The sequence below is a fragment of the Lissotriton helveticus genome, chromosome 10 (assembly GCF_964261635.1).
Source record: "Lissotriton helveticus chromosome 10, aLisHel1.1, whole genome shotgun sequence".
Lineage (NCBI taxonomy): Eukaryota > Metazoa > Chordata > Amphibia > Caudata > Salamandridae > Lissotriton > Lissotriton helveticus.
Window position 1 is genome coordinate 555,872,795 of NC_136071.1, and position 21,035 is coordinate 555,893,829.

The window sequence follows — 21,035 nt, forward strand, 5'->3', positions numbered from 1 at the left end:
AGCCAGCTTCTTTATCTCCTTTGATACTGCTGCAATCTTTGCCATGTATTTTTGCCTGCTTCTGGCATCCAGTTTGAGCCCGACACAATGTAGGTCTTGCCAACATGACTGTGGGGGCAAGCATCAGTTGCATAAGCTTTAAGCTGCGGAGTGACTACAGAGTGTATTCTACTATTTTCTTGCAGCAGCAACATTACATTCAGGTGTTGCAAAGTAAGCACATTTCCTTGAGGCAATCAGAAACAAATCATATTATCCTTTCATCAGTATTAAGAGGAATCCCATTGGATGCCTCATTATCCAGTAAGGTACCAGATGAACTTCTTGTTTAAGGCTGCAGTCCATTCTTTAATACATGTATCACCTCTACGTCCACGACATATGTGCACTGCCCTCCCCTCCAGGTCTCCTGATGAAGTGATGTGTCACTTTGGTGTCAGCGATTAGGTATATTTCAAATGGCATGTAGTGCTTCTTGTTTTGTTGCAACTGGCTACGAGAAGGGCAAGGGAAAACGTTGCATTGCAACAGGCATGAGTCCAAAAAGGACATGTATGGGTCTCTCGGGGTTGGAGGAGCATCAATATCAAGGCCTATTGACTAATGTCTGTTCATCAGTTATCCATCCCAGGCTCTGTGTCAGGCAGATGTCTATAACAGACCACAATGTGTGTTCCAGACAGCTCTCCTCATGGGCTTCTCCAATCAAAGTCTACATTCATATAGGATTTCAAAAGTGAATATCATGGGGGCGTGGCTAAGATGGCGGCGTGATCAGTCGCAGGTCCCGGAGGCTCCCTGCCCGATCCCGCTCCATGCCGCCCTGTTATGTTGCCTGATCTCCCTACCACACCTAATTTGGCTGCGTGTGCCGCCGGACCCTTGCGGTGCTGTCCGGTGAACTGCTCCCGGTCACTGGGTCCGTGCCAAGGCCTGGGGGAGCTGCTGAGGGCGCGGAGCTGTCACATCATGGCGCCCACCACTGCCGGGTGAGAGCCGGCGAGCGCTGTCCCCGGTGCCCTGTGAGGACCCTGCGGCCTTCGGCGATCGGAGTCGGGAGATACCCGGCGCACCTGTGCCCTCTGGTGTGGTCCGAACGATCCCGGCTGTCATCTGTGGGGCGCCCCTCGGCCTGGACGGAGCGCCGTGTGCTGGCCGGGGGTCACGGAACTCGACTCCCCGGCTTCTGGGCCTACACGCACCCGCCGAGGGCTGCCCGCCTGGAGCCTCGCACCAAAGGTCAGTGACGCGACCTCAGCTGGGGCGCCCACCCCTGCCTGTGCCCTGCCGGCCCTCTCCGGGCCTTGACTGTCCCCGGCCCTGACAGAAGACGCCTGGAAACCTCCGGGGCCCATTACGGTGGCCCTGCAGAAGCCGACGTGCTTGCTTTCGGCGGCCTCCGCTCTGTTTCCGCGGCCCACCGCCAACTCCACGGACACAGCCTGACGACCCTGGGGCCTGACCCCCTACAGCTCGCGGTGGGTCTCTAGCTTTAAGGCCTGGCCGGCACCCACAGCACCGCCGGCGGCCTGGTAATCGACCCCCCGGCTTCGGCCTTCAGCCCCACCGGGGACGCCAGAGGGGTGCACCACAGTGTGCTGGGACGCCTTGACGGAGCACCTACCGGGACAGCGCTGGTATAGCGGTGCCCCCGCCCTGGCTGACGGGGGGCACTACAACTGGTTCTCCTACACCTGGACAACGGAGCTGCTGGTCTGGAGGGGTGCCACTGCTGGACACTGCTATATACAGGTGAGGAGCACGCTGGGGGCATTGTGCTGGACCTCGGGGGGCGCGATCGAGCTCCCGGCGCTCGGCTTCAGTGACTTCTCCCTCCTGTCCATCTCACCACGAACTGCTCGCCTTAGGTGGCAAAAACCCACAGCTACCCTGGTCTCTATCGTCAATAGCGGCCGCGGGGCCCGCTGCTAGGCCCCTTCGCTTCATGTCTGGATAGTCCTCCCCCATCTTGCTCCACAGCCGGGACCCTCCCTGAACACACCCTTTGAGTCACCGCCTACTCGTCGTGACAGCCTGGGTCCCGCTGCGCCACCCGACACCACCCAGGGGCCTACCCACCGACGCCTGCTAGCCACGCGCCCACGCATCGCCGCGGACCCCGGTGTCGGGGGCTGAGGCGACATCGCAATCAAAATGGCGGGACAGCGGTCGAAAAAGGGGACGCAGACCCTCCCGGAGCTTCTGGCCAAGACACAACCTAAGACCGGCAAGGATCCTCCTTCCCCCTCCACCGCGAAGCAACTACCTGCACCAACGGAGGACCAATCGCCTATCACTAGGACTTTCCTGGAAACTCTATTTAACTCCCTGAGAGATGACTTCCGTTCCCTGAAGCAAGAGGTGGCGGGCGAGGTCCGGGAGCTCAGACGGGACGTGGAGGGCCTGGGGGAGCGGGTGGCGGCGGTTGAGGAGGCAGATCAATCCAGAAGCATGGAAATAACACACCTTGAACAGGAAATTGTGCGCCTCCATGACCAGCAAATGGACCTCCAGGCCCACGCGGAGGATCTCGAAAACCGTTCCAGGCGGAACAACATACGGGTCCGGGGGGTCCCTCAAAAATCAGAGGGATCCGATGTAACGGGCTACCTGCAGACTCTTTTCCGGTCCGTCCTGGGCGTAGAGGCGGACTTCGAGATACGCATTGACAGGGCTCACAGAGTAGGATTGCCCAGGCGGTCCTCGGCACCCCCGCCGGACATATTAGCCTTTCTGCCTGACTTTCCCCTGAAGGAGCGAATCCTTAGGGAGGCGCGTCGAGCCCAGCCTCTTCAATTCCAAGGTCACTCCATCGCCCTATACCAGGACCCATCTGCCATCACCCTGCAGAAGCGCAAGGAGTTCCGCAAAGTGACAGACTTCGTACGGCAGCATGAAACTCCGTATTCCTGGGGTCACCCGTTCCGTCTCATCTTCAAGTGGGGCGGAAAATTGCATCAACTGCGCTCGCTCAGAGACACATGCACCCTCCTGGGCCTTGAGAATGAGGTAGTTGAACCGACTCCGAACTCTCCCAGGGAGCCCCGAAACAACGGATGGCAAACTGTGCACCGCAGACGCTCACCATCAAGCCAATTGAAACCGGACGCCTCTACTATCACCCAAGAACGTGCCACGGCGGTGGCAGAGGTAGCCAAAGAGACCTCCTCCTCAAGCTAAGATCGGCAATACCTGGGAGATCACTTTTAGCCTATCTCCCCCCTGAGTGGGGGTTGGGGTTTGGGCGGGGGGCCGAAGAGTCCGCCACGAGCCATGACCCGAATGATTGACTTCACCACAGCCCTGTGCGACTTGACAGGACTGGGACTGTATCCGTTCACTTGTGGGAGTTGGGGTTTTGGGTGGGAGCGGGAGTTGGGGGGAACAGTTGACAATGTCCTTCTCTCATGGAGAACAGTTGGGGATACGCAAGGGGGGGAGGGGGGAGGATTTGGGGGGAAGATGGGGGGGAAACCAGTGTGCCAAAGGGGATTTGCTCTTGTTAGACTATTGAGACTCTATTTCTTTGCCTTGCTGCTCACACGCACACACTACACCGCGCTTATGCCCGCCCTCTGCCGCAATGGTTAACCCCATACTGAAGATACTAACCCTGAACGTCAAGGGCCTAAATAACCCTATTAAGCGGAGGGCGATACTCTCCTACCTAGAACACTCTGGAGCGGACCTGTGCCTACTCCAAGAGACTCACTTGTTACCCAAGGATTGGCATAGACTACGCTCACGTGCCTTTCCCCAACAATTTTTCTCCTCCCTTCCCACCAAGAAGGCTGGGGTAGCCATCCTGATCTCCAGGCACTTTAGGGGAAGGGTGGGGGCCAAGTCAGGAGAAATTAGGGGCCGTCTCCTCGCACACTCCTTTCACCTTGGGGACATGCACCTCACGATCGGGTCTGTTTACGCTCCCAACACAGGCCAGGAAGCTTTTTTGAAAAACGCCCTCTCAGAATCCCTTCAGTCCTCTAACTCACTCATACTTATCGGAGGGGACCTTAATCTAGTCATGGACACCACCCAAGATAGATCAGGACATCGCTATGGGGATACAGGAGCTATCACCGCCGCCGGGGCGGACTGGCTGCGGGAGAGGGACCTGGTAGACATTTGGCGCACTGTACACCCTACCGCAACACAATTCATCTTCTATTCTCATGCCCACCACACTTACGCCAGGATAGACCACTTCATAGGTTCAGCCGAGCTGCTCCCTAAGATATCTGGGGTTGACATTGTCCCCGCGGCGCTATCAGACCATGACGCCGTAGAGCTCACCATCACTACTCCTGCCGTCTCCCACCCCCGTGGCGCATGGCGACTTCGTGAAACCATGCTACAACGACCAGCGACTCGTGAGCGTCTAAACACCTGTATCGTCGATTACCTGGCAATCAATGACACACCGGAAGTGTCATTATCGTCCTTATGGGGAGCCCTGAAATCGGTAATTCGAGGGGAGCTCATTTCCATAGCCGCCAAAGAAGCTAGAGACCGCAGAGACAAGAGGTCCGAACTCACCACCCGGGTCGGGGAACTTGAACAAGCCCACAGTCGCACTGGCGCCCCACGTATCTGGCGGCAGCTGAAAGCAGCTAGGGCCCAGCTAGCTTCCCTTGATACGGACAGGGCGGAATTTGCTGCTCTCCGCCTTCGGCACACGTACTATGTTGGAGGCAACAAAACCGGACGCTTGCTAGCCAGCGCCCTCAAAGCCAAGGCCCACCGCACGAAACTCACAGACCTCACAGACAGTTCTGGGAACGCCCTCACTGAGGACTCCCAGGTGGCCAACGAGTTCCGGACCTACTATGCCTCGCTGTACAAAGCCGATCCACCGCCCCTTAAGGAGGTGGGCGCGTATCTGTCCTCGGCGGCCATTACGGAGTTATCCCACTCCAGCGCGGAGATGCTGGATGCCCCCATTCGATTAGAAGAAGTTACAGCAGCCATATCCAGACTTCGCCCGCTGAAGTCCCCGGGACAGGGCGGCTTCTCGGCGGAATTCTACAAATTGTTCGGCCACCTGTTGGCCCCTGTCCTTACCCGACTCTTCAACTCCTTTGGGGGTCCGGGCTCTATCCCCCCTGACATGTTGGCGGCGGAGGGGATCGTCCTGCCCAAACCGGGCAAGAAACCGACATATTGCTCGGCATTCCGCCCGATCTCCCTACTAAACTTAGATCTCAAACTCTTCACTGGAATACTGGCGGCTCGCCTGGGCCCGCTCCTGCCCGGAATCCTGGAGCCTGACCAATCAGGCTTTGTGCCCAACCGCCAATGCAGTGACAACACTAAACGAATGCTCCATCTAATAGATAAAACACACTTCCAAGACTCCGACGCGGCGCTCTTGGCCATCGACGCGGAGAAGGCTTTCGACCGCGTCGACTGGGTATACTTACAACAAGTACTGCTCCGCTTCGGACTCGGCGACCGTTTTCGGTCCTGGGTGGCCGGTTGTTACCATCGACCGCAGGCCCGCGTTCGCTTGGGTGGAACACGCTCGGACCCCTTCGACATCCAACGGGGGACGAGACAGGGGTGCCCACTTTCCCCTCTTCTGTTTGCCCTATGCGTCGAACCTCTGGCGCAGAAGGTCCGAGACAACCCCAACATTACTGGAATCAACTTCGGAGGCGAACCACACACTATCAGTTTATATGCTGATGACATCATAGCTGCCTTGGACCGACCCAATCGCTCGATACCCGCCTTCTTAACCGAGCTGGACACATTGGGCACGGTAGCAGGCTTCAAGATCAACAGGGGAAAGTCCCTTATTTTGCCCCTAGGGGGTAACGCCCGCCTAAACGCCCCTGCCTCTAACTTTGGCTGCGACCTCCAGGTCACTTCGGAACTCCCTTACTTGGGGGTCACTCTCACCCATTCCACCACATCGACAGCGGCTCTTAACTACAAATCCCTCACCGCCCAGATCAAGACGGATCTCACGCGTTGGTCTAAACAGCCTCTATCCCTCCTGGGAAGAGTGGCAGCGGTGAAGATGTCGACCCTACCCAAAATCCTATATGTCTTCCAGACTCTCCCAATATCTCCCCCAAAAGGCACCATCCCAGATCTTCAAGCAGCAATACACCACTTTATTTGGGAGGGCAAAAGGGCACGACTCCACAAACAGTTGGCTCACCGAAGCACTGACGAGGGAGGCCTGGGGATCCCCAACTTACTACAATACTTCCATGCCACACAGCTCCGATACCTAGTGGAATGGTATAGGCCCGAGTCAGAGAAGAGGTGGCTATTCCAAGACAGAGCCATGGCTCAGCGACCCCTGTGGACGATTCCCTTTCTGCCTAAGAAGCACAGACCGACGTACCTTGCCAACTCTCCCATCACCCGCACAGTCACCACGGTGTGGGACGCTGTGGCTGCTAAACGCGGTCTCACCACCTTTCCCTCTCCATTTACCCCGCTCCTAGACAATCCGGACTTCCCCCCGGGTAATAGCCCTCGGGCCTTCACACAATGGCGTGGCACGGCATGCAGACGCGCTGGGGATCTCTTTGATCTACAAGGCTTCTTCACACTCTCAAATATCAAACAACACTATAACATCACTGACCCCCACCTTTTTCAATACTTTCAATTGCGCCACTGGCTTACTGACCCTGCGATTGTCACCCTGGTGGGGCGTCCCATGACTCCTTTCGAGAAATGGCTCCTGACCAAAGATACTGACCGTCACCTGATTTCTGATATATATAAAATGCTTACACCTCCACCGGAGTCCCACAAGACAGCTGGTCAGAGGAGATGGGAGAGTGAACTGGGCAGGTCACTATCACCTAAAGAATGGGGCCAAGTGTACTACAGGGCATCGCACACCACACGCAACACAGCGGGCAAAGAATCTGCGGTGAAATTAGCGACATACTGGCACCTTACACTAGTCAGGCTTCATAGAGGGAACCCATCTAGGAGCGACCTGTGCTGGAGGGGTTGTGGGGAAAAGGGCACTTTGACACACATCCTCTGGGACTGTAGAGTAGTCCGGGGCTACTGGGAATTGGTTTTAGATGATATTGATGAGACCTTTGACACCGAGATCCCTCGATTTCCCCGCATATACCATTCTGGGATTACCCAACGCACTTACCTTCCCCCTGAAGTCTATCCGAGGCCGCCAGATGGGTATTGCCGTGCAAGCTGCCACTCAACATATCCTCTCACTTTGGGGGTCCACGTCCGAACCTACTCACACAGGGTGGCTACACAAACTCTGGTTCACTTTGGGCATGGAACGTATCCAAGCCACTCTCACCCAAACTACAGTCACGTTTCAAAAGGTTTGGCAGCCGTTCATCTCGCTGCTGTCCAAAGAATTTAACGAAATTACATGTCCAAAATACTTAAGGCTGCTACGCCTCACGGACCCGGCACCTGGCACCTAATCATTTCAAAAGTCTATAGGGCGTGGCTCTTTCTTATCCAAAGACTATGGACCTTTGCCGTGTGGCACACTGGTTGGGGAGGGGGGAAAGGGGTTGGTGGGTGGGGCAAGGGGGTTTTGTGGGAATGGTTAGTTCTAAAATGTTGGCCAACATTGCCTGTCATGTGCCTCATCTGCATTGCCCAGCTCTCCTTGACTGCTTGCTTCCAATGCCGATTCTTACCTAGCGATACCTGGACATATATTTACAATCTGCAACTGTCTTACCTGTTACACATACTTTGTGCTGCGATGTTTTGCTGTGCTTTCTTTTGGCTCAATAAAAACCATTTAAAACTAAAAGTGAATATCATTACGTTCGATAATACAGGTTCATTATTCATACATTCCAGGGTCTTGGTTCGGTTTATTGTTCCCTTTTTGATTCCATTGTAAGACTGGGGTTAGCTCTCCTGTCATTACCTTGCGGCCATGAGGAGCTTCTAAAATGGGAGCAGTATATGCTGTTGCTTTGAGATACGTAAAATAAATTTGAACTGCTATACAGTATGATTTTTAATTTTGCAGGTTGCATGTTTCATACTTCACATAACCATCTCAAAGAATGACCTTGACATGCCCAAATCGATTTCTGGCATATTAATTATCCCACAGATTAATGTCTCTAACCTTATAGCATACAATCCTAGCAGTGATGGGGTAAGAAATCCTTCTTGGGAGCGGGCATGGAGCTGAAGAGCAGTGGGGTGGAAGGGACATGTGATGTCTCTCCACAGTAAAGACATCTGAAAGATTGGCCTCTGGAGGTAAAGACAGTTCTAGATTTTCAATAAATGACTTCCTGATCCCTACTCAAATTTATCAGGGATTCTAAAAACTGCACATTATTTCTTCATGGTCTCTTTTCTGGTCCGGTAGCATCATATTACCACTTCTTAATTCTACCGTGAGAGATTTAATTGTCTTTAAGTGCTCTGATGATGTCCTATTTGTTCCTACACTGTTTCCAGAATCATGTATCCTGCCTCATTCTGGAACTCATCTACAACTTCTACTATTTTCCACAAAAGTTGGCATGGTCATTTCTAGCTACCCTAACAATTATTGGAGAGGTTTGGTGTGGAGTGGTCAAGAAAGTCTAGAGTTGGAGGCATACATCATAGGTTTGCTTTTATAATGGAAGTTTAACTTCAAACATGACTTAGGAGTTGCTAATGTCGACACTACTACAGGCAAATGGACAGGTTGAGAACCCAGTAGCTGTCTGAGGAAACCAACATTAAGCTTTTAAACCGAAGGTATGAAAAAGGACTTTCCTTTCCCTCTTACAGGAGAAACAGATCCATGCAAATGAAATAGTTTGGAAATGTGCACCTTATCTCTTCAGGAACACTCCAGTACTGCTTTATGAAATGTATACACCAGTGTCCGTAGTTAGCAACTGATGCACTTTGAGATTGAAGTTAATGAGCCTGCAACATTTTTTAAATAATTGACCATAACTTTCTACAAGACACAGAAGTGGAGCTGTGTTTTTATAAGCGTTGTCAGAAATCTTGAACATGCCCAGATAAAAGCAAGGGATTAAGTCCTAAACAATAGAAGAACAGCGATATGGAGATATCAAATCTCAGCATACACTGGTATTATAACAAAATGCCAATTTTATTCGACACAGAAGTAAATTGAATTTGAAATGTTTATTATGTTACTTTATAACCAAGGTTAAAATTTAGCATAAAACTTGACTTATCGCCCATATAGTACATCTTCTAAATTGTGACCGAGTAGTACTCAAAAGTAAAACCAGAGAATAGGTTGAAAGAAAGTCATGGAAATATTACACAAACGTTTTACATTTCTGAGTAAGAAAACAATGCACAAAAATGAAGTAACCTGTTTGGTTTCATCCTCAGCCAAGCCATGGGCTAAGTGGGCACTGAAGGTGCTCTTGCCAACTCCACCTTTTCCTGATAAAATCAGAATCTTGTGTTTGACAGACATCATTTTTTCCTTTATTTTCTCAATAGCTGTAAAAGAAGCAACAATCAGTTAACCGATAGTGCCTTGGTTAACATCACTCACCACTCACAGGGTCACCTGCTAAGGGCAGAATTAAAGAACTGAACTTTACCTTCTGCACGCATTCCAAATTAAAGCATTAGACTCTTGTATTTTCTAAGTCTTTATAGAAAGAACACAAGCACATCAAGTTAAAAATCGAAACATAAAATTAGAATAATACACTTCAGATCATGCCCCTCACGTAGGTTATTGGATATGTTCTTGATGTAGCTTTTCCTAGGACAATAAATTATCCTGTGCTCATGTTAGTTTGCAGAGACTCTCAGCTTGAGGCCTTATGGATACAGGGCAGGGAGTCAGGTAACATGTTTCACACCAATCAGATGCAAGTTCTGGCCTCAGAATCATAGGAGATGGAAAATATTCATACCGTTTAACCTTTCATCTACTGATTCAGGGAACATTTTAGAGGCTGTCAAATGCTACCCACCCAAGGTAGGATGCTCAAGGGTGCTGGTACTTGAATAAACATATGGCACTGTATGGCTAGGCTGAACCAAGGTTGGTTTGCAGAGGTTACTTTCAGCCCTTAAATAGTAGAAACAGATTAACTATCAGTAGGTTAATCTCACCAAAACGAATACCTTTATTTTAGTTGCAGGCTGTAATAAACAGGTTGTTGCTTTTTCCATAATTTGCAGGTAGTTCAGGTATCTGTTTATAATTATCCGAGTCTTTTTTTTTTAGGAAAGAGATGGCTGTAAGAAGCAAATAGCTCAATTAAAAGCAAAGGTGCCAAGCTTCCCAGGAAATAAAGCAAATGCGCACTTCAGGAGATCAATCAATTTCCCTTGTTGACAAGGCAAAGCTTTTATTTACTTTGACTTATAAACTGAAGTTTGCCCGTGCAAGCTGTACAACTATCTTGTTCTGGCACAATCCAGAGTACTGAGCATCAGTTGGAATAGCATCTTCTTCTTCGCAAACTCAAATTCGTTCTGAATTGAGGTGAATAAAATAAACAGACTGCAAACCCAGTATTTGACACGGTCATCATTCGAGATCTGCAGATCCAGATTACATCAAGTCTGTTTTATTTCGCACAATCCACGAGATATGGACACCGTTCCCAGATGAGCCCGAGGATACGCAGACTTCAACATTATTATTAGACGCAGGCTCCTCTAGAGGACTCATTCCCAGCATATGTAAGGCTTTGAAGGTGGACCGTAGAGGTGATGTGTCAAAATCCAAGATAGATGGGCAGCTGACCTGCCATCGTCACTCATGGAGGGTGAGTGGAGATGGGCATTTGCACAGGTCCGGGACGTAGCACGAACACTTTAAGCTCACGCATTTTTTTTCTTGCATCGCACGTATCCGACGCTCCAGAGGCTATCAAGGTTTGATGCAGTACGCCCTTCGACATACCCGCGGTGCGGTATGGAATCTGCAGCATTCCTCCATATGACCTGGGACTGCGCCCAGCTTCGGATATACTGGGCGGAGGTTCTGCATGTGAGGCATGAGGTCACAGGCGTACATACGCCTTGAGGCGTCGGTCAAGCATTGTCTCCTGGGCGTACTTCCAATACCAAAGGCAGGGGCTCGTATGCTACATAGGGTTTGTCCTCCTGGGACTCGTACTACCTAAACGTCGCATTGCCATACACTGGACCCATCCTATATCCCCCCGCCCCCGCCGCCGGATAAAAAGAAGACTGAACAAGATCAAATATACACTTGGTTGCGTTCCTACTTACCTTGCAGGTTCAGACCTGCCAGGTTGGAATTATCACCGGCATCTCGAATATATTGCTCCGCTTATCAGAATCACAGATTACATTTACTGATATTACGGTGAAGAGTAATCCATATTATACTTTCCAGCCAGTTTGAAATTTTCACCGGCTCCCGGCCCTGAAGAAGTCATGGGAGTATCCTCCTAGACGAAACACCGGCTCCCGGCCCTGAAGAAGTCATGGGAGTATCCTCCTAGACGAAACACGTGTTGGCCGGTTTTGTTTGCTGTTTGCTTTTCCACGTGATTGAAATTAAAGAAATAAGAAACAACTCTTCTGCACATATTATTGAAATTGATTTTTCATGGACTTACGCTATAGTGATCTTGTATGTATACATTAATGTATGTGTGCCCAGGATCTGGCTTTACCACTTTGTTGTAGGATGTATCCTACATGCATATAGGGGTTATAGAGGTCTCCCCTACCTGGTTAGCACGGTACTTACTTGAGCTTCTCATTAACACGTACGCAAATATAGCTGATCGCCACTACTTCCTACTCACTGAAAACCCTCCCTATTGACTGCACTGTTTAACAATGATGTAGGCAGCAGACTTATGGATTGTAGGAATGATTCTCCCATTATGAATGGCAAGAAAGTTCCGATCCTGCTTTTTGCAGATGATTCTTTACTCATCTCTACAACTTTAATGGGTTTACAAGATGTAGTTGACAAATGTTTAGAATTCTACAGGCATATGAGTTTGGAACTTAATGTTGCGAAAACAAAATTTATGGTCTTCGGGAATGCAAAGGGGAAAACATGAGTGTTCAGGATTGCATACAAACCACTCGAGAGGGTGAACAGTTTTGACTATCTTGGGATAAGACTAAATGATTTCCTTGGTTGGGAACATCAATTAGAAATTTGATCATTGACACCAGCATTAGAGGTTTGCCGTGCAAAAGCCCAAAGTGGTGCTTTGTTCGGAGCAGAGATAAGGGGTTACATTAATACAAACAAACTGACGATATGTGAAAACATTTTTGTCAGATCGCTTGTTTCAGTACACATTATTACCCCAATGATTGCATTATTTGTTTGATCTAGGGATGAATAGAATCGGGGAGAGGGCTTCGCTTAAACCTTTAATGTATTGGCTGCGTGTGTGGACAACACCCCAAATAACTGATTACTGTAACTCACTGCGGGAGATTTTGAAGATCAGTGGCACTAAAAAACTATTGTGGTTCAAACATATTGCACATTGGTGCAAATCATTGGATATTTTATATTTGTGGGACCACCCAGAGGAGGCAAGCAAAGAGGATGTACCCAGAGTAAAAGCTAAATATTGGGCTTTTGTGGCAGAGCGCTATGCAGTGAGTGAGACCAACGGTCATCTAACAACACAAGTTTTAAGTATTAAGCCATGACCCAGATTTGAACCCTACTTGGATCTGATTTCTCCCCCACTTGCCAAAAGTTTATATGTTAGATTTCGCTGGGCAGTCTACTTTTAAAGATCCCTACCAAACAGGTTGTTGGTTTAACATCAGAATTATGCCCTGCATGTGGCAGAGTACAAGAATCTGTAGAACATATTATTTTCTTCTGTAGTAAATATCAACAGATCCATAGGAGGTGGATGCGACTAATCTGCTTTAAACATGGAGCCAGACAATATCGGGCTGCTTACAGAATTTTAAAAACAGACACGTATGGCACAATTGTTTTTGCAGTAAGCAGTTTTTTATTTTTCTTCTGGATAAAGCGCCAGACGTTTGGAATTTAGGTAGAATCGGATTGTTGTAATAATGGAACTAAACGCGATTGTGGAAGGTATGACCGTAGGAATTGATGAATTGTGTCCTGTATATAAGATTGTATTTTTATACATGGTGCAAGCTTTTAACTGGAAGTTGTATTGTTCTTTTTCTTCTTCTCAAATTCATGCTTATTTATAATGTCAATTTATTAATTGTATTCTCTTGTATCATAATCTTAAGATTGGGAAATGACGGACCTTTTTGCATACTTTGATGGTTTAGAAAAACAACTGAATAAAGTGTATTACTCTACTCTTACTCTAATTACATAATATTATCTTTCTAATACTGGTGACTCGAGCTCTCATTCTGTCCCGCATTAATTATGCTAACGGCTTGTACATTGGCCTCCCAGGGTATCAGATAAAAAGAATTACAAACAATACAGAACGAGGCACTAAGAGTTCTGCTGCAAATCCCTGGAAGATCGAGTATGAAACAGCACCTACGGGAACTTTACTGGCTCCCTGTGGTCCATCGAGTCCAGTTTAAGGCCCTTACTTTGGCTCATAGAGCCTTGCATGGATTAGGCCCGGCCTACCTCCGAAGGAGCTTTGCCTTTTACGTCCCTCACAGAAGTCTTCGTTCTGCAACACAGCGCCTGGCAGTTGTCCTCCGCTTCCGCAGGGTCCGTTTGGGGGGCAGCTCTCTCTCTGTCAAAGCAGCGGAAGTCTGGAACTCCCTCCCTCTGGAGCTGCATAATATTCAGGATACTATGCTATTCAAGAAACAGTTGAAGACTTTTCTTTTTAATCAAGCCATCTAATTTTTGACTCTCTGCTGTTATGTTCACCAGCCGCGCCGGGACACTCTTGAGTATCCGTGCGCTATATAAATGTATTGTAACATAACAATACTGGCACCATCTTATGAGGTGCAAGTAAATACTTTTAAACACATATCTGTGCATTATACTTTATGCTTAAGATTGTGTGAAACAATACTGCATATTTGATAAAATTTTCAATTTCTGAGTTTGTGTCATCGGAATTTTCAATTTAATGACCGGTCTGAAAAACAAGCGTTCAATCGATGTATAAAGAGCCAACAATATTATCTCCCCAATAATCATCCCTTCAACGTATCGAACCATTGCAGTCAATCCATTATTCGACTTGCAATGTGTGCTAATCACAATCTGAACAATACAGTAATAATGTCCAAGTGGGTTATTAATACAATTTGTACTGAACAACAGTTAAGTAGCAGGAAAAAAACCAATCCTACTATTAAAATTAAATTAAATTACACTGGCAGCACCCAAGTGGTCTCATTCTTATCTAGAATCTAAGCAGGCAAATGTCCTCAAACCTCAATAGGTAATATATCTTGCCCGACACCTATACAACATCTTTAAAATCCCATCGCATGATTTCACCTATTTCTAAGCACTACCTTAATAAGACTAGTACTACATATGCTTTAATATACAAAACTGAAAAAAGAAATAAACACTCCCACCCCGTAGTGTCATATTAAAACAGATTAAATGTGCAATATTAAAAACCATGATGCGGAAGGAAAGGAAAGGGAGCAGTGGGGCAATTTATCTAAAATATGTATATAATTCCTCATCCATATTCAAACCAGAGGGCTCCTTACTGTCCATGTCCAATATGTACCTCGTTTACAGTTGCCTAAGCTTTGTTTCCGGGTCTCCCCCTCTCAGATTACTGGGGATCTGGGCAATGCAGCTATAATTCATCAATAACACATCACTATTATGTTGCTTCTTAAAGTGTATTGCAACTGGATACAATCTATCCTTGCTCGAAATAGCCCTCATATGCAGTAGTATGCGTTTGTGGGCAGGTAATGTGGTACTGCCTATAGAGACTTTGGGCATGGACACCTTAGTATGTAGGCAACGTATATACTTTTACAAGTAAGTTTTCCCCTTGTTTTGAGAGTAGTATTAATGGAGGTTTTAATTTTATTGCATTTTCACCATGCTAACATGCTTTGCAGCCTGCCCATTTAGTGAAAACCTCCTTCTGAGAAAGCCATGTCCCTTTTGCTGTAGTGGGGACTAGTTCCCTTTTAACTAACTAATCTCTCAGAGACCTGGCAAGTCTAAAACTCATCTGAGGCCGATTAGAAATATCCTGGCCAATAACTAAGTCATGTTTAATCAAGTGCTAATGCCTCTGTAGGCTAAACATAACTGTGTATGTTCTGCATTGTATGTTTTAACAAATCTCTGTTACTTGCTCTTCCTTTCGCGTTTTTTAGAATGGTACAAATAATGCGCTCTCCCTCTTATGAAATCCCGCTTTCCTGGAAGCTGCCTCAAGAATACTCTTTAGCCTTGAAACATGCAGTTATTTCTATTTCAGTTTTAGTATAACAGTACCAACACAACTACTAACCATCACACTCCAACAAGCCTGACATTTCAGACTATTACAAGTCCCCAAAGCTTTAAGAATGGCATGGGAGGCAGGTATTAGTCATTTTAAATCTAGGATGACTTAATAAACAGCTCTTGTTGTGCTAAACACTATATTAGACAAACAGCGCCACCATGGGGCAGACTGTTATAAGTGCTGGTCCTGACAATTAAGTACTGGTGCCGAGCACCGGAAACCACTGGCTCAAATTATGCACTCGGATTCATTCAATTCTTAGCTTAACAGCAAACCCCCAGCTCTGGGACAGCTTAAAAACAGCATTAACGTTTCCTGCGGTAACGTTATACATAACCTAGGATACATAAGGTTACTTATAAAAGATGAATCGGGGGCGGGAGGGGGGCGGCGCAGCTGCACTTCCTCTATCCCCGACAACATTCTGAACATATGTTGGTAGTGCCACAACGCAGAATGGGGCACCGCAAAACTGTCACAAATATGCGAATTGGCCCACAAAAGGCATTATAACACGCACGTATAACAGCAATGCTATGGGACAGGTCAAGGGCAATACAAGCGCACCAGACTGCCATCCTGGAATCATAGGTGTTCTTTTTCTGCTGGAGCACCATATTTGAGATAAGCACTATTTCACATCTTGTCTAAATATTTTTAGTTTCTGCTTAGAGTGTTAAGCAGAACACATCAATGAACCTGATGCTGAAGAGGCATTCTGTATCAAATGGTGGAAAATGTATCAGTTTTTGTAAAATGTATCACCACCTCTCAGGATGGTTTAAGAACCTTACATGGCTGTGTAGAATTTAGCTCATTTTTGAAATCCAAAGACAACAGTGCTCAATCATTCACCAAAGACACCTTGCTCCCCTACTCATGGCAATTGAAAGCCACATCTGTGATGCTAATTTTTCTTTCTTGTGGTTACTTAGAAGGACCTAGGAAATAAGGGAAACTAAATAAGTAATGAACATTAGACAGGGTGATCAAGCAAAATATATGTTGACAGAAAGAGGAGAGGGACTTTCTGCACTAATGTGATGATGGGAAGGTTTACGTTGGTAGACAAGTAGAGGAGGACACCGACACAATGCAAGCACTGGTATCTGGGCACTGCCAGCAGTATGAAGAATGCATCCTAAAAGCACCAAGAGGTTGAGAAGAGTGTTTTGTGCACTTATAGAATGTTAGTAGCTTTAAGCTTAGATTGGCACCGCAGGACCCTTTGGTATTTCTTATGATTGCAGTCTCCTAAGCTGGTTACTGCACAGCGTCATACATTCTGAGATTTTCTATATGTTTATGGTCCTGAGCAGGCACTGAGTGCAGGGAGAGTTGATCAAGGAGATCTGCAGGGATAGACTTTGTTACAGTCATCTTTTATATGATTATTATTGGGCGATGTCAAGAAGTAGTTGTAGTATGTAGGTAACTGGGGTTTAAAGTTTTGGAATGCATTGGATTCCTCTTGGGGTCAGCGGTATGTTGGACATCTCATCAGTTATTCCATGCCTGTATAAACTACGAAAGATGGTTTATTGCTGTGGACTAATACAGTACTAAGTGACAGGCATGACCTGTACCTGTCCGGTCTTATGAGAGTGTAAGTGGAAGTATAAGGACATTATTACGCAGCCTGCTTGAACAACATTCGGTTGCTGAGTGCTATAGTATTAATGAGGCCCAGGAAGGAATGTATGCATTTACAATATTCTATAATAAACAGGTTAGTTACAGGTCACCCCCTTGAAGCTTCCTTGGGCCTAGAAAGTTGTTAAGTGTCTTTGCAAACATGATTAGAGTGTGTTGGTCAGGCTGTCTCATATCTGTGGGCTGGAGATTTATACTTGAAGGAGCCATTACTGTTGAGGATTATATGAAGTAGACTTTATCTTGGAAACAGTTATAGCTAAGTTTCAGAGCTTAGCAGCTTCTACTGAGAAAGCAGTGCCTACAAATGACTTCCTATAATAAAGCAGTATGATGATCCGTGGTGCAAGTGCTGGCGACCACAACACTCATAAGATGATAAAGGACTAACAGTACTAGAAGGATGAAGACCCGTGTCACTAAAATGATTAGAAGAATTACCAGGCACTGAAAAGGTGAGGAGGAGGGAACCACTAATAGGACCAGGAGGGGTCGCTGCGCATAGAATTGTTGGAATCTGGTGCTTCGAAGCCAGTGAGCAAAGTCCTCAGCTGTAGTAGGATGAGGACATGCATTAGAGAAACGAAAATACAGGACAGAGGGAAATAATAAAGGATCTACTTACATCACACTGCAGCATATTGATGTTATACACACTGGGACCCTAATGCTTCTAGGCAGACTCTGAACAGGAACTATGTCATAGGCGGGGAGGTGTTAGGGTGTGGTTAATATTGAGTATAAGATAATGCACACTGAGTTAGTGTATGCTGAAGAACAAAGAAGTGTGTGACTGCAGCTCCCATGTGGAGTATTTCATTTGTACGCATACAAAGCTTTAACAGAAGAGGGTCCTAGGGAAACAGTATTTAAAGACCAGGCAGTATCCTATCCCCAATCAACAACTGAAACAACAAAAAGGGAACCACCGGTCTACAAACGTTGAAACAAAGGAATAGCTAAGAAATCGTGACATCTGGATCAATGTAAACACATACTCACTGAGTCGAAATAAATCCCATCAGCCCATCACAGTGGCAAAGCATCGTCATCTGGGAATAGTTGTGCATTGTATGAATGGTGCAGCCCACACCTATCCAGGGGGAAAGCTGCACTTAATTCATAACCAGTGATCGATCTGGCCACAGTTATATTTCAAATCAGTGGTGCTGATGATATGCAGTGCAAAAAGGTGTAAAGAAATGTGCAAAGAAATTAAAATTGACTTCTAAGACACAAATAACTTTAATAGGCGCTATCTTAGTGTCAAGATTAAAACCAAGTACTGATAGTTTGAAAAAATAACTATCTATGGCAATAGGGAAATAGGTCTACATGTTTCAGCCATACAGGTGTCATTAAACAGGCTTTCGTCAGGACCGATGGGTTATTACGCTACTGCAACTATTATAGAAAATGTGCAAAAGAAAAGATAAACAACTAAAAAATTGGTACGATACACCCTACCAGTGCCTGTGATTCGAAGATGAATATTGATTTTCACAGGAGGTACAATTTCTTTCCTACAAAGTAAATGTTAGGGTGATTAATACCAATCCACGACACACAGCAATCCTATCAATCAGTCTCATCTTTAATACTGTCAAAAAAAATCTTTTCATTTGTGTGTGGTCTTGGAGTAAGACCTAGGTCATCGGGGTTATTTAACCCCTTCAGCGCTAATGACAAAGCCAGCTCGTCATGGGCGTTACCTGCGCTACGCGGATGACGAGCTGGCTTTGTCATAAACAAGCCATTTTTTTAATTTCGGAAAAGGGGGTGGTGATGAACAGAGTGCCTGAATTAAGCAGACCACTCTTACCCAGTCCAAAGATCAGGGCTTGATCCATCACCGTTTTTTAGCTCACTGCACCATCCCAGCTCAGAACTTGGCTATATGCAAATTAGTCTGTTCCTGTCCCAGTGCATGATGGGAACAGGGCAAACCAAACTACCAAGCCAATTCTTGTACTGGGAAGGAAACAAGCTTCCGGGGACCGGTTTCTGCCATTTCAGGCGTCGTCGGCCCGGCTTGCTTGAATCCTGATGGCGCAATGAGCAAGGGACTCACATCTGAGTATACCCTTCCACGCTTATGGTGGACAAAATGATTCAGAAAAGGTGGTGATGATGAACAGAGTGCCTGAATTAAGCAGACCACTCTTACCCAGTCCAAAGATCAGGGCTTGATCCATCACCGTTTTTTAGCTCACTGCACCATCCCAGCTCAGAACTTGGCTATATGCAAATTAGTCTGTTCCTGTCCCAGTGCATGATGGGAACAGGGCAAACCAAACTACCAAGCCAATTCTTGTACTGGGAAGGAAACAAGCTTCTGGGGACCGGTTTATGCCATTTCAGGCGTCGTCGGCCCGGCTTGCTTGAATCCTGATGGCGCAATGAGCAAGGGACTCACATCTGAGTATACCCTTCCACGCTTATGGTGGACAAAATGATTCAGAAAAGGGGGTGGTGATGAACAGAGTGCCTGAATTAAGCAGACCACTCTTACCCAGTCCAAAGATCAGGGCTTGATCCATCACCGTTTTTTAGCTCACTGCACCATCCCAGCTCAGAACTTGGCTATATGCAAATTAGTCTGTTCCTGTCCCAGTGCATGATGGGAACAGGGCAAACCAAACTACCAAGCCAATTCTTGTACTGGGAAGGAAACAAGCTTCCGGGGACCGGTTTCTGCCATTTCAGGCGTCGTCGGCCCGGCTTGCTTGAATCCTGATGGCGCAATGAGCAAGGGACTCACATCTGAGTATACCCTTCCACGCTTATGGTGGACAAAATGATTCAGAAAAGGGGGTGGTGATGAACAGAGTGCCTGAATTAAGCAGACCACTCTTACCCAGTCCAAAGATCAGGGCTTGATCCATCACCGTTTTTTAGCTCACTGCACCATCCCAGCTCAGAACTTGGCTATATGCAAATTAGTCTGTTCCTGTCCCAGTGCATGATGGGAACAGGGCAAACCAAACTACCAAGCCAATTCTTGTACTGGGAAGGAAACAAGCTTCCGGGGACCGGTTTCTGCCATTTCAGGCGTCTTCGGCCCGGCTTGCTTGAATCCTGATGGCGCAATGAGCAAGGGACTCACATCTGAGTATACCCTTCCACGCTTATGGTGGACAAAATGATTCAGAAAAGGGGGTGGTGATGAACAGAGTGCCTGAATTAAGCAGACCACTCTTACCCAGTCCAAAGATCAGGGCTTGATCCATCACCGTTTTTTAGCTCACTGCACCATCCCAGCTCAGATCTTGGCTATATGCAAATTAGTCTGTTCCTGTCCCAGTGCATGATGGGAACAGGGCAAACCAAACTACCAAGCCAATTCTTGTATTGGGAAGGAAACAAGCTTCCGGGGACCGGTTTCTGCCATTTCAGGCGTCGTCGGCCCGGCTTGCTTGAATCCTGATGGCGCAATGAGCAAGGGACTCACATCTGAGTATACCCTTCCACGCTTATGGTGGACAAAATGATTCAGAAAAGGGGGTGGTGATGAACAGAGTGCCTGAATTAAGCAGACCACTCTTACCCAGTCCAAAGATCAGGGCTTGATCCATCACCGTTTTTTAGCTCACTGCACCATCCCAGCTCAGAACTTGGCTATATGCAAATTAGTCTGTTCCTTTCCCAGTGCATGATGGGAACAGGGCAAACCAAACTACCAAGCCAATTCTTGTACTGGGAAGGAAACAAGCTTCCGGGGACCGGTTTCTGCCATTTCAGGCGTCGTCGGCCCGGCTTGCTTGAATCCTGATGGCGCAATGAGCAAGGGACTCACATCTGAGTATACCCTTCCACGCTTATGGTGGACAAAATGATTCAGAAAAGGGGGTGGTGATGAACAGAGTTCCTGAATTAAGCAGACCACTCTTACCCAGTCCAAAGATCAGGGCTTGATCCATCACCGTTTTTTAGCTCACTGCACCATCCCAGCTCAGAACTTGGCTATATGCAAATTAGTCTGTTCCC

At 47.2% G+C, this 21,035-nt stretch overlaps 1 protein-coding gene across 2 annotated transcripts in view; it reads right to left on the reverse strand.

The window, feature by feature from the left end:
* NUBP1 (NUBP iron-sulfur cluster assembly factor 1, cytosolic) overlaps nucleotides 1-21,035 on the reverse strand; it is a 267,266-nt gene that overhangs the window by 136,534 nt on the left and 109,697 nt on the right. For both annotated transcript variants that reach the window (XM_078663098.1, XM_078663099.1), the window contains exon 3: nucleotides 9,326-9,459. In XM_078663098.1, the coding sequence (XP_078519224.1) occupies nucleotides 9,326-9,459 (134 nt within the window). The remainder of the gene's footprint in view (nucleotides 1-9,325; nucleotides 9,460-21,035) is intronic.